The 14,560-nt window shown below is 42.9% G+C and overlaps 1 protein-coding gene across 1 annotated transcript in view; it reads right to left on the bottom strand.

The window, feature by feature from the left end:
* The window catches only part of LOC310705005 (uncharacterized protein), a 149,744-nt gene that overhangs the window by 86,158 nt on the left and 49,026 nt on the right, over positions 1-14,560 (bottom strand). The window contains exons 6-8 of the mRNA XM_083499184.1: positions 10,163-10,289; positions 4,688-6,423; positions 3,613-3,727 (exon numbers count right to left, since the gene is read on the bottom strand). Coding sequence (XP_083355310.1) covers positions 3,613-3,727; positions 4,688-6,423; positions 10,163-10,289 — 1,978 coding nt within the window. The remainder of the gene's footprint in view (positions 1-3,612; positions 3,728-4,687; positions 6,424-10,162; positions 10,290-14,560) is intronic.

Below are 14,560 nucleotides of genomic sequence, written 5' to 3'. Positions count from 1 at the left end.
AATACATAACTAAGCGTGAAGGGCATGTTATGTGCTTTAGCAACAGCCCTCCTGTAAATAAGGAAATGCAACTTCTGTTGCTGATTTATGAAAAAAGCAGCAAGGGGATCTTCTCAGGTGTCTCATGAGTTCTGTGGGGCCCTTCAAGAAAGAGGAGCCATTTCTGTGCCCTGAGCCCCTGTCAGAGAGAAAGGCAGGACAACAACAGCAACAACAAGAATTCTGGTGCACATTGTTGAAAAGTTCTTGCCCCTCCTGATCCGCTGCCCCAAATTGAACTGCAGTGAATTGGGCCAGAGTCCAGCTTGCCAGGATCAAAGAACTGCAGAGTTCTGAATTAGACCGTTGACCCATCTACCTCAGGATGGCCTACACTGATTGGCAGCAACTGCTCTCTGGGTTTCTCTCCCAGGCTTACAAAACATTCGACAGACTCCATCCCTGTGAAGCTGTGGATGAAGAACATCTGAGCCAGGCAGGCCCCATGGCTGATCTCCCCAAGGCCAAACCAGAAGATGGCCAGCGTCTTGGGCAGGGTGGAGGTGGAGAGGCCCAGGTCGATGGCCGAAAGGACGGAGAGGAAGTAGAACATGATCTGGTGGAGGCTGGCTTCCGTTTTGATGATGAAGAGGATGGTGCAGTTGCCCACGAGAGCAACGAGGTAGCCAAGGCAGAAGGGGATGGAGATCCAGGAGTGAAGCGCCTCCAGCCCCAGGACCCCCAGCAGGATGAAGGTGGGGGAATAAAAGTGGGTGGCATTAGACAGTGGCATTCTCCTCCTGGACCCAGCCAGAGAACAGGTCACTGCGACCCTGCCATGAAGAAGAAAACAGGCCAGCATTTTCCTCCATGGCTCCTCATGGACACATGGACTCTTGCCTAGCAATCCTGTTTCATGTTAAGAAAACAATTGTGTGTTTGTGTGGAGGGGATGAGTCTGCTAGCTGGATTTGGCCAGAGTGTAGGTCTCTGTGTCCAAACAAAGAAAATGAAAAAGCAGTCTGCACACTGCTGTATGAGGACCTTTCCTGTCTGCTCCTCCTCTCCCGCCCATCAATTCATTGGGCCAATTTAGTCTGACAAAGCTGGTGAGGGTGGCGGCTCTCCACTTTCCTCATCCTGTACATGGTTCTATATTCTTCTGTTGTGTGTCCCCACCACCACCACATTTCCCACTAATGTCTCCTTCATCAAAACCAGCCTTTCTCTGCGGGGAACCTGATTCCTCCACCACCAAATACCCTGATCTTCTCATTCACCTCTTGCAGCTCTACAGTGACCAGAGCTGGACATTCCAGCTCTCAACAAGGTCAGTCAATGAGTCGCCAGGGGGGAGCAAGGTCCCGCAAGGCTTGGCGGAAATGCTGCTTTCTGGTCAGCCAAGTGGAGTCAGATCTGAGGGATGCTCCTCCATCCACGATGCAGCTGCCAGTAGACCTTTGACTCGTGGCTCAGCAGAGCACACCTTGCTGTGTTGATCTGTAGGTGAGCTGGCAGAACAAAGGTCCTCTCAAGGTGAGTGGAAAGGAGGGGGAGTAATAGAATCATAGAATTGACAAGTTGGAAGGTACCACAAGGTGCTTCTAGTCCACGGTGCTTCTAGTCCAGGGGTCTGCAACCTTTAAGACAAAAAGAGCCACTTGGACCCGTTTCCGAAGAAAAAACAACAACTGGGAGCCGCAAAACCATTGCGACATTTAAAACAAATATATCTCCGGAGCCACGATCTGACAGTGGGCGGGAAGGTGACGTTGGGACGGTACGTGACTAACGCACGCACCGCCCCCATGCGACGTCACAGCCAGTACAGCGCCCGCCACAGTGAGGAGTGTCGGGGCGCACAATGCGCCTCCTCCCCTCGCTAGTATCCGCCCCGGAGCCACGGCAAAGATGTAAAAGAGCCACATGCGGCTCCGGAGCCGCGGGTTGCAGACCCCTGTTCTAGTCCAACCTTGCTGTGTTAATCTGAAGGTGAACTGGCAGAAAGGCAAAAGTCAGGCTGTCAGTTCCTCACGAAGGGAGGGCTTCTCCACATCCAAGAGTGCAGAGTGGGGGGCAAGGAGGGCAGGTCTGAGTCCCTGCTCTGGTTCTCTCCAATACTCACCTGTGGGGGAGGGATGTGCAACCGCAGCACATCTGCAAAGAGAAGGACATGGGGACAGGTGAGTCCGTCCCTGAGCACCTGGCAAGGCTATTCCAAGAGTTTTCTCCTGGGTTCCAAGTCCTAGGGCAGGGAAGGAGGGACATCCCAAGCCTTGGGGGGCCAGTCCTGGCCTCCTTCAACCAGAATGTGGCTCCCCAGGCTAACAAGATGGTCAATATCCAGTTCCACTCCATCCTTTTAAAATTAAAATAACAAAATGGATCCCAGCTTTCAGAGCATGTAAATCACATGAGTGGAAAGACCCCTGCTCCACTCACAGAAATAGGACTATGCTTCCTTCTCCCACCCTTGAAGTAAACCTCTATGTAATGAAAGAGAATTGACCCAAGTCTGCCTTCCTCTGCCATCCTCAGCTTCGCTCTTCAAGCCAAAAGGCAACACTTCCTGTAGTGATCAGGTGGGATTGCTATGAGGATTTATAACAAATATAGAGTAAGCCTTCTGTGTCAGCAATGAAAGCATTGCGTTGACTGGGTTTAAACTATTTTCATATGATTCTTGATCAATCCACTCCTCTGCATCCCGGTTCCATTTCTCTTTCTTCACAATGTTAGCCATAGAGGCAAGCAACCAAACGAAACTCTTGAGATAGGGATGGAAAATGCTGCTTTTCTTTTTTGTGTGTATAATTTTTATTAAGTTTTCTATTTTACAATTTAAAATATTCATTAAACATCCTTAAAACGTCAACGACTTCTCGTCTTCTCTTTCCATGGTTCATTTTGCATACTGTAAATCCCTGCGTATTTTACATAAACTAAACCATTCAGTATTCCATTAATACATCCATCAGGACTAGTTTACACTGTTGAATTTATCTTAACGCTGCCAACATTTTCAAGTGTACACAGTTTCCTCCCATATATTCAGCAAACACTTGCTTGTAGGCTTTTCCCTGCTTTTGCACACACTGTACGAACCTGCTCTTCATGCCTAGCTGACCACATCTACAGAACTTGATTGTTATATTGTTTCATGTTATGATCAATCATTAGTAATTGTTTGTGCCATATTAATCTCTAGTTACAATTTAATTAGGAGGCTTCATGCCTGTCTAGTTCTAGCTCCGATTCTCAGCCTTTAATGTATCAGTGATAAATGATCATATGTAAATCCCACCTCTCACATGTAATCCCCACCTTGTACTTATGTTAACCAATCACATGTTTCTGTGTGTATGTATCAACCAATCAGCCACAGGCCCACCTGTGGCAATGCTTGCAATATTCAATAAAATAGGCTCCCAGGGCCCGCCCTGACAGACGCCTCATGTTACACCTGCCTCTCTCATCTCCCGTGATTTTTCATTCCTACATGCTCCACTACCGGTTTGGTCAGGGGAGGATGAGGTGGCCCCTGGGCCTAGTAACCCACTGACATCTCCCGAGTTGCAGAGATGAAGGTCTGAGATAAGGAGAGACCTGAGTACTCACAGGAGAAGTACTCACCTTCGGGCGGAACAGGGAGGTGAGTTGCCGGGGGATCAGGACCGGCCACTACCCTGACGGAGAGTTCCAGAAAGCAATCAGTTGCAGGCAGGATGGATGAAGCAGGAACAAAATGCTGCAACCGGCAACATGGTTACTTAGAGGTGTTTATTATTTTCAGCAGACTCTACAAGTTACTATATACAAGAACAGATATAGATCTTAACTAGCTCTCTCTTAACAAACTCCAAACGACTCTTTTCTCTCAGAACACCACACCAACCAACACACTCTCCAGTCAGTAAGGTCATAAGTCATCATGCCTGTGTGAACTCTCAACCAATGGTAAAGCTGTATCCAAGGTTTCATATCTCCAGGCAGAATTACTCCCCTCTGCTCAGTCTCCTTGGCCTTCAGCCAACTCTTAATTGACTCTGTGTGAAGCTGCACAGAATGGCACGTAGCCAAAAATACCAACAGCAGTCCCCTTATTAACAAAGTTTTTAACTCCATCCAAAAAAAGAAAAGAGAGATTTCTCTGGCTTTCCTTGTTTTTGAGAAAGCCATGTTTTCAACCTGTATGTTTATGTTGTGGACCACCTTGAAATCCACAGATGATGGGCACATAATTTTTAAAAATGATAATAAGAAGGATATTGGCAAGCTGGAACATGTGCAAATGAAGGCGACCAAGATGGTCTTATTTTATTTATGCATTTAATTAATTTCTATACCACCCTATACCAGGGGTGCCAACTTGAATAAAAGATAGAAGGGGTTTAGTAAGCCTCTCCTCGCATAATAAATCACATGATGTGATGCATGCATGTTATTTGAATGGCAATGCCTATCAACTAGGGGGTGCCCCCCTCAAATATTTTATTGGGGGGCAAAGACCCATCGGCCTTTAAGAGTTGGCGCCTATTCCCTACACCTACAGGTCTCAGGACGGTTACAACATAAAAACACAAGATACACATCTGTAACCCCACTCCCCACCAAATTTTAAAAGGCATTAGATGTCAATCAGCCAAAGGTCTGGTTAAAAAGGTGCCTATTTGACAGACTCCTAAAGCTGTATAATAGTTTTTCTGACCTCTGAATGAATTCTTTGATGGGAAGTGAGATCGGAGCTCTTCCTGAAGCTCTTTCCACATTCCAGGCACTGATAGGGTTTCTCCCCTGTATGAATTCTCTGATGGGAAGTGAGATCGGAGCTCCTCCTGAAGCTTTTTGCACATTCCATGCACTGATAGGGTTTCTCTCCTGTATGAATTCTCTGATGGGAAGTGAGTTTGTAGCTTTCAGTGAAGCTCTTTCCACATTCTGCACACTGATTGAGTATTTGCCCTGTATGAATTCTTTGATGGGAAGTGAGATTGGAGCCCCAACTGAAGCTCTTTCCACATTCCACACACTGATAGGGTTTCTCTCCTGTATGAATTCTCTGATGGGAAGTGAGTTTGTAGCTTTCAGTGAAGCTCTTTCCACATTCCAAACACTGATAGGGTTTCTCCCCTGTATGAGTTCTCTGATGCTTAGTGAGATTGGAGCTCTTACTGAAGCTCTTTCCACATTCCACACACTGATAGGGTTTCTCCCCTGCATGAATTCTTTGATGGGATGTGAGATCGGTGCTCCAACTGAAGCTCTTGCCACATTCCACACACTGATAGGGTTTCTCCCCTGTATGAATTCTCTGATGGGAAGTGAGATCGGAGCTCCTCCTGAAGCTTTTTGCACATTCCATGCACTGATAGGGTTTCTCCCCTGTATGAATTCTCTGATGGGAAGTGAGATTGGAGCTCTTCCTGAAGCTCTTTCCACATTCTGCACACTGATTGAGTATTTCCCCTGTATGATTTCTTTGATGGGAAGTGAGATTGGAGCTCTTCCTGAAGCTCTTTCCACATTCCAAACACTGATAGGGTTTCTCCCCTGTATGAGTTCTCTGATGCTTAGTGAGATTGGAGCTCTTACTGAAGCTCTTTCCACATTCCACACACTGATAGGGTTTCTCCCCTGTATGAATTCTTTGATGGGATGTGAGATCGGTGCTCCAACTGAAGCTCTTGCCACATTCCAGGCACTGATAGGGTTTCTCCCCTGTATGAATTCTCTGATGGGAAGTGAGATCGGAGCTCCTCCTGAAGCTTTTTGCACATTCCATGCACTGATAGGGTTTCTCCCCTGTATGAATTCTCTGATGGGAAGTGAGATTGGAGCTCTTACTGAAGCTCTTTCCACATTCTGCACACTGATTGAGTATTTCCCCTGTATGATTTCTTTGATGGGAAGTGAGATCGGTTCTCCTACTGAAGCTCTTTCCACATTCCACACACTGATAGGGTTTCTCTCCTGTATGAATTCTCTGATGGGAAGTGAGATTGGAGCTACTACTGAAGCTCTTTCCACATTCCACACACTGATAGGGTTTCTCTCCTGTATGAATTCTCTGGTGGGAAGTGAGTTTGTAGCTTTCAGTGAAGCTTTTTCCACATTCCAAACACTGATAGGGTTTCTCCCCTGTATGAATTCTCTGATGCTTAGTGAGATTGGAGCTCTTACTGAAGCTCTTTCCACATTGCACACACTGATAGGGTTTCTCCCCTGTATCAATTCTTTGATGGGAACTCAAAGAGAAGCTGTTCCTGAAGCTCTTTCCACACTCCATGGACTGATAGGGTTTCTTTCCAATGAGATTTTGTTGATAGGAAGTGGAATGGGAGCTCTGACTGCAGCTCTCCCCACGCTCCAAATTTTTACATGGCTTCTCCTCTTTGAGGATTTTGTTGTGGTCACCATTGTTCTCGATTTCCAATTCATCACAATCTGCAATGCAGACAAAAATGGGTTTGAGCCTCAGGAACAAATGGAAAAGAACTGAAGGGAATTTGGGGGGGGGGTGTTCATTACCTTTGTTGTTTGTCATTAACCAATATATTCATTATTAGACTCTGATGGGTTGTTGAATGTTGCTTGGTTTGATATACATTAGTGGTCTAAAATGTTGAAGCCTTTTGGGGGGGAAGTGTTTTTCAGAGGTTTGATGGCTTATAACACCACTTCTTTTGGAGTAATATCATAAAATCATATATCAATGGAAAGATAATTCAATCAAGAATGTAATGCAACTACGTTTGTTCAATTATCTGTATTCTATCAAAACCTATAGCCAAATAACTAGAAAAAGGAAGTACAACTTGCTTAGGTTAACTTTTCTCAGCGTGTTATGTGATTGCTATCATTGATTGGTTTTTTGTGTTTTTTCATTTAGTGAGTTTCTATAGTATAATAAAATTAAAGAAATGGCACAAAGAGTTGACTGTTCACGCAGAAAGCGATGTAAAATAGCCAATGTGGTGTAGTGGTTAAGAGCAGTGGACTCATAATCTGGTGAACCGGGTTCGCATCTCCACTCCTCCGCCTGCAGGTGCTGGGTGACCTTGGGCTAGTCACACTTCTCTGAAGTCTCTCAGCCCCACTCACCTCACAGAGTGTTTGTTGTGGGGGAGGAAGGGAAAGGAGAATGTTAGCCGCTTTGAGACTCCTTAGGGTAGTAATAAAGTGGGATATCAAATCCAAACTACTACTACTACTACTACTCTTCTTCTTCTTCTTCTTCTTCTTCTTCTTCTTCTTCTTCTCTTCTTCTATTAAGTGAACAAGGCTACACTTATGAAGAAATTAGAAGAAAGATTTTGGGAAACATAAGCAAAGCTGGCATTCCTATATTTTTTAAGAGGTATAAGGAGACATAGTCACTGCAGAATCAGGCTGGTAAAGGCAAGAAAAGGTGCACAACAGCAAGTGATGATCGAAGAATGAAGAGACTGTGCCTACGTGACAGAAGAAAATCATCTGGGTGTATACAAGATGACATGACGCAATGTAATGTGAAGCTGAGTGCAAGGACTGGTCTAAATGCTAGAATTCTAAGGGAAAAGCCATTGTTATCTCTCAAGCAAAGGTTGAAAAGATTAAACTGGGCTACAACCCATGTTAACTGGACAGCGGAAGAATGGGACAGTGTTATTTGGAGCAATGAGACCCAAATCTCCTTGCTTGGTAGTGAGGGCATGGAAAACGTGAGGAGAAGAATCAGAGAAGATTTATATCCTACAGTGGAAACTCGGGTTATGTACCGTCCTCCTTACGAATGCTTTGGGTAACGAGCTCCGCTAACCTGGAAGTAGGTCTCCTGGTAGCGAACTTTGCCCCGGGATTCGAGCGAAAGCGCGTCTCAGGATAAAAACGGATTTGGGTTAAGAATGCACCTCCGGAACGGATTAAGTTCTTAACCCAAGGTACCACTGTATTTCTAAATAAACCTCAACTAGTAAAACTGCCAGCATTCCATGTCTTGTGTGAGAGAAGTGCTAAATCTGACAATATACCACTGGTCCTGGAAGACCTACATTAGCTCCCAGGACATTTCCAAGCACAATTCATAGTGTTGGTGCTGACCTTTAAAGCCTTAAACAGCCTTGGTCCAGTATACCTGAAGGAACGTCTCCACCCCCATCATTCAGCCTGAATACTGTGGTCCAGCTACGAGGGCCTTCTGGCAGTTCCCTCACTCCAAGAAGCCAAGTTACAGGAAACCAGGCAGAGGGCCTTCTCGGTAGTGGAACCCACCCCATTGATTTCCCTCCAATCAGATGTTGAAGCAATGAGTTTCCAAAACCTAAAACTGACTGGGCGGTTAGTCTGAAACGGGCCCCAAAATCCGCATTTTTCCTTCTCCAAGGGAGCATTTCTAAAATGCTTTAACTTGAGCTGTTGAGCAAATGCATAACAGGAACCCAGCTGTATAAACAAAGCACTCTCCCTTATCAGTCCATGAAGGCTGGTAATGACGGATGGCCTTGTCAGTTCCGAGTGGAGCAGGGATGGCACATCGGGGTCTTATCTTACATCCTGACCACACTCTGATGCACAGACCTAGTCCGGGAACGGCTCCAGGAGTGCTCTTAGAGTTGGTGACCTACTTACCCCAAGATAAGGAGTACAGGAACAGGAACACCCTTTTATGGTTAAGAGTACAGGAGCAGCAACATCTGTGATGTCAATGTGCGTGTATAAAGCTGACGTGGCTGGATTCCTGGGGAAGGGGGGAGAGGGTGCCTGGAGGATATATATACTGCATATATCTCTCATTTCTTTGGACTTGCTGTGAACTGACCACGCAAGTGCCTTCTGCTATCCAGAGAGCAGAATAAACGCTTTCTCTGAATCAACCTCGGTGTCATTTGACTTCCTTTCTCCCTCCCGGGAGCAACGCAAACCCCACCACTTTAGACTGGTAAAGTCGAAGAAAGCTACAATGTCAAGGAAATAAACAACTATCACACTTTTAGAAGACATCTGAAGGCAGCCCTGTTTAGGGAAGCTTTTGATATTTGATGGATTATTGTATTTTAATATTTTTGTTGGAAGCAAACCAGAGTGGCTGGGGATACCCAGCCAGATGGGCTGGGTATAAATAAACTATCCTCATCATCATCATCTTAACCAGAGGTACCACTGTACATGTATTACACCTACTGTGAAACACCCAGTTAGTGTTATGATCTGGGGTTGTATGGCAACCCAGCAATTAATATAAATAATTCAATCTTGGTTTCACATTATTACAGCTGCAGAAATAAAAGAAACTTGGTTCACTCCATGGGAAGACGTTGCAAGGTTGTAATTGAAGTTACCAAACCAAGTATTAGTTGACATGGTGAGAATTTCTGCACATCTCCTTTTTCTATGTGTTTCACATTTCTTCTTTATGACTGATGTTCTAATAAATACTCCTTCATAAATGTTATTGCATTACATTCTTTATTAAATAATCTTTCCATTGATATAGAAATTTATGGTATTATTCCCCAAAAAAAGTGGTGTTATGAGCCATCAAACCTCAGAAATACACTTTTCCCAATAGGCTTCCACAATTTTGGCCACTAGTATAAGTTGTTCATTTTAAAGTTAATGTACTTTTTATATGGGATCAGATGGTTATTATTAATGTTGTATGTTTATATATGTGTTGGAAGCCGCCCAGAATGGCTGGGGCAACCCAGTCAGATGGGCAGGGGATAAATTATTATTATTATTATTATTATTATTATTATTATTATTATTACTACTACTACTACTACTACTACTATTACTACTACTACTACTGCTAGTACTACCTGAGATTCATTCAGCCTGGCTCTTTTGTTTGGCTCAGTCATGGCATCCCCTCCATCTCCAATGCCATTTCTCTCTTTGATCAACCCAAGACTGAGAGCAGCAAAAACAAAAACAGAAAACCTGACAGAAGCTACTTATCTTTCCGAACAACTCTGAAGCTGACATTTAAGATGCCTGCGCAGTTCAGATCAGCCCAACTGTGGTAGAAGGAGGCAGAACTGGAGGAAGATTGTTCACAGAAAAAACTGTAATTTACCATTTCTTGTGGGGGTGTTAGGTTCCCAGGTGTTGTAGGGGGCGCTGTGAAAATATATGAGGTTTGTCATATAGAGCTATTTCTTGAATTTCCGGGCAGATAGGACAATCCCACACGAAGGCTTACCAAGTGAGGCCACGATCCCCCAATTCTCCTCCATGACGTCCTTATGCAGAGCTCTCTGGTTAGGATCCAGCAACTCCCACTCCTCGTCCGTGAAACGAACAGCGACATCTTCAAAGCACACTGGACCCTAAAAGAAAAAGGGAAATGTCCTGCTCTGAGACAGCAGAAATATGATCTGCTACACAATGCTCTGTCCTTTCCTTCCTGTTAATTGCTGTGTTATTTCAATAGGATTGCTTTGCTGCACATTTTAATTATGGGTACCTATTTTAACGCTTTAATTGAATTCTTTTTTCCTGCTTTTAATTACAGGTATTCGTCTTTTTGCAAATAGGTGATACTCCAGCTTATGTTTACGTTTTTCTGCCTACACAAGCATTCCAGTTTCCCCGATGGAAGGATCCACTTTCTCTGCTCCTCGTGAGTTGTTCTGGGGAGGTTCCCCAGAGCCAAATTCAAGGGGTTCATGGCTGCTATTTGTTCTCATTTGTCCACTGCTTAGAAGCCTATTCAGTGATCAATCTAGAAATAAAAGAAGCCTAGTTTGGATGGCCATCTGTCTTGGGTGATCTAGCAACGCAGGGGGTTGGACTTGATGACCCTTGGGGTCCCTTTCAACTCTAGGATTCCATGAAAACTGCAACTACAGATGAATCCTGCTGGCGACATTCTGTTGTTGTTTTTAAAAAATGATATTTATTGAGAGTTTAAAATTACAGAAAAAAGTGAGGGGGGAAAAGAGAGAAAAGAAATTAAACAATACAAGTCAATACATAGAAAAAAGAACAAAAAGAACAAAACACACAATACATCAAAACCAAAAACAAAAGCAAAAAAATTAAAAACAGATCCAATATTTCCATACCTTTATCTTTCATTAATTTGTTTCATCGACCTCCTCACACCTCCCTTTTTTGTATTCTAGTTATTAATTATTTCAGCAGATCCTTTCCATCTCTCACTATTTTCTGTCATTTAATTGTCTTAATTTATTTTAACCTTATCTTACCATAAAAAACCCTAAAACTTAAAACTTATTTGTACATAACTCCTTATAACATTTCTACTAAAGCCATATAGTTTCATTCCAACATTTTTCTAACACTCATTAATTTTACAATATTTCTCTAAATAGATTTTTAAACTTTCTTCCAATCTTCATCCACCGTCTCTTCTCCCTGGTCTCGGGTTCTGTCAGTCCTTTCTATCCATTCCATCTAGTCCATCAACCTGGTGATCTTTTGTCCAAGGCTCTTAACTCTTTTCCATGTCCCTTCTGCAGATCTTCTTCATATTTATACCTGCACTTTACTTTGTCTTCTGCTTATCTTGTTCTTAATTTCCTTCCTTTGTAACTAAGGAGTAGATCTCGGGGAGACTCCAACCTAACAATGTCTTTATCCCTTCTCGACAGGTCAGCCCATTCTCCATATACAGAACTAAAATCCAAAGAATATTTCAAAACATGTTTCAAAATCCCTCCAAAGTTAAAGGCCCCCGCCACTCCAATCTCCCCCTGGCCCAAAACCAGATCCCAAGAGCCAGAACATCCCTGCATAAGGGGATCTTTCCAACTTTCCTTATCCAATCCAAGCGGGACTCCATCTCTCCAAATCTCGCTTTCTCCAGATTCGGTCTTCAAAAACAACAGCTTATGTTCATACAAAGCCGAGGCTCTCTCCACTTGTATTACTTGAGGCTCAACAACAACCTCCTCCTTTGTCTTCGCCACAGCTTGCTATGTCAAAGCAGATTCCTGACAGTTCCTGAGTAGTTTCTGTATAGGTATTCACTTTTTGTCCCAAATCAATCCTTTTTCGTGCAAAATTTTCAATGTTAGTAGTCATCGCATCCATCTTCTCATGAAGCTGTTCCAATAAGGCACTTGTTTTGCAAAAAGCAATCACTAAGGCTTCCTCTGTCCACATTCTTGTCGAAGGTCAGTGTCTAATTCTCACGGTCTTCAATCCCTACAGCTGGAATTCCCCAGCTCCACTCCTGCAACAGTTTCAAAAGCTCCCTCTAGGGGAAACAATTTCTATTTGTATCCGTCCTTTTAAAAGCAGGTCCAGCAACAAAGTTAACAAAGTTAATTTCGATTTTCAGATATTTTGTTCCTTTTAAGTGCAAAAGGAAACATTGGGGTGGAGTTTATATACTATTAGTAAGAGAAGAGAAGAGAAGGTTTATAAGATAGCTGTTTTGATGAGTGAGTTGTGTTTTTTCCTTAACTGTGTCAGGTTTCATAGGTAGTGTTTTATTTTATGATGTGAGGGACTACATTTAGTTTGAGAAAGTTGAGTTGTTGTTTTTCTAGGAGTCAGGATGGCAGTCTGCTAGTCACAGATTTGTGGGGCTTAGAGGGTTTTGATAACCGCTATTGCTGGCATGCATATTTAGTATATGACAAGGTGAAGGTGCACAGGGGGTTTCTAAACCACATAAGAAGGAAATCTCTTTATAACATTTGGGATAAATATAAAGAACTATTTTTGGGACACGGGTGGCACTGTGGTCTAAATCACAGAGTCTAGGGCTTGCCAATCAGAAGGTCGGTGGTTTGAATCCCTGCGACAGGGTGAGCTCCTGTTGCTCGGTCCCTGCTCCTGCCAACATAGCAGTTCAAAAGCACGTCAAAGTGCAAGTAGATCAATAGGTACTGCTCCGGTGAGAAGGTAAACGGCGTTTCTGTGCGCTGCTCTGGTTTGCCAGAAGCGGCTTAGTCATGCTGGCCACATGACCCAGAAGCTGTACTCCCTCGGCCAATAAAGCGAGATGAGTGCCGCAACCCCAGAGTTGTCCGTGACTGGACCTAACAGTCAGGGATCCCTTTACCTTTACCTTATAAAGAACTATTAGAACCCAAAACCCCTGGTGGACCTCACCAACTGAAGCCATGGCTGTGAAAAAGAAAAATACGAGAGGGGATTGGGCAACACACAGAATACAATTAGAAGAAAATAAGAACAAATTAAATCTGAAGAAATTTGAAGAAATCAGGACATATTTGATGGACTGGTTACAATATTTTCAAATGAACAAGAGATTAAGTATAGATAGATTTTGAAAGAGATAAAGTTATATCAAGTACAATACATGAAAATGATGAATCAGGAAATAGAATGGAAGATCAAACAGATGAGACAAAAGATATTTGAATCGACAAATAAGTGCGGGAAACTGTTGGCCTGGCAATTGAAAAAAAGACAAAAACTTAATACCATTAAGAATTTGGAAGTGGAAGGAAAGAATATACAGAATCCAGTGGAAATTAGAAAGTGCTTCCAGAGGTATTTTAAACAACTATATACACAGGAGAAGCAGAAAGAAATGGACATTGATAAATTTTTGAAAATGAATGGACTACAAAAAATTTCCCAAGAAAACAAACTAATGCTGAATTACAAAATAACGGAACAGGAAGTAGAAGGGGCCATTCAGAATATGCAATTAGGTAAATCTCCAGGACCGGATGGACTGACTTCTAGATATTACAAATCTTTGAAAGAATGGTTAATACAACCTTTAAAGGAAGTCTGTAATGAAATACTGGAAGAGAAAAGGGCACCAGAGTCGTGGAAGGAAGCATACATCACACTTATACCGAAAACAGAGACTGAAAAGACGCAGCTCAAGAACTACCGCCCCATATCACTGCTTAATGTGAATTATAAAATTTTTGCAGACATTTTGGCTAAAAGATTAAAAAAGGTGTTAGCAGAAGAAATCCATAAAGACCAAGCGGGCTTTCTCCCGGGCAGACATTTGTCTGACAATACGAGGAATATAATTAACATTTTAGAAAAACTGCAAGTGAAGATTAATACTAAAGGAGTTTTGATATTTGTGGAAGCGGAGAAAGCCTTTGACAACATTTCCTGGAGTTTTATGAAGAAGAATTTATTGGGGATGGGGGTTGGTCAAGGTTTTGGAAACGGTATAGGTGCAATTTACTCAGAACAGAAGGCCAAATTAATTGTGAATAATGTAGTGACGGAAGAATTTAAGATTGAGAAAGGAACACGACAAGGTTGCCCAATCTCTCCATTACTTTTTATATCGGTCCTGGAGGTTTCGTTAAATATGGTTAGAAGGGACCAATTCATAAAAGGTATACAAGTGGGAGCCAAACAGTACAAATTGAAAGCATTTGCTGACGGTCTGGTATTGACTTTACAGGAGCCAGAATCTAGCACCAAAAGAGTATTAGAACTGATTCAAGAATTTGGTCAGGTAGCAGGTTTTAAGTTGAATAAGACAAAAACTAAGGTTTTAGAGAAGAATCTAACTGAGATTGAGAGAGATAAGTTTCAGAAGGAGACAGGATTGACACTGGTTAAGAAAGTGAAATATTTAGGGGTTAACATGACTGTTAAGAATGTGAATTTATTTAAGGAT

The sequence above is a fragment of the Podarcis liolepis genome (genome assembly GCF_965112155.1).
Source record: "Podarcis liolepis genome assembly, chromosome: 4".
Taxonomy (NCBI): Eukaryota; Metazoa; Chordata; class Lepidosauria; order Squamata; family Lacertidae; genus Podarcis; species Podarcis liolepis.
The sequence above is the reverse complement of the archived record's forward strand: the minus strand, read 5'-3'. Positions and strand labels throughout refer to the sequence as shown.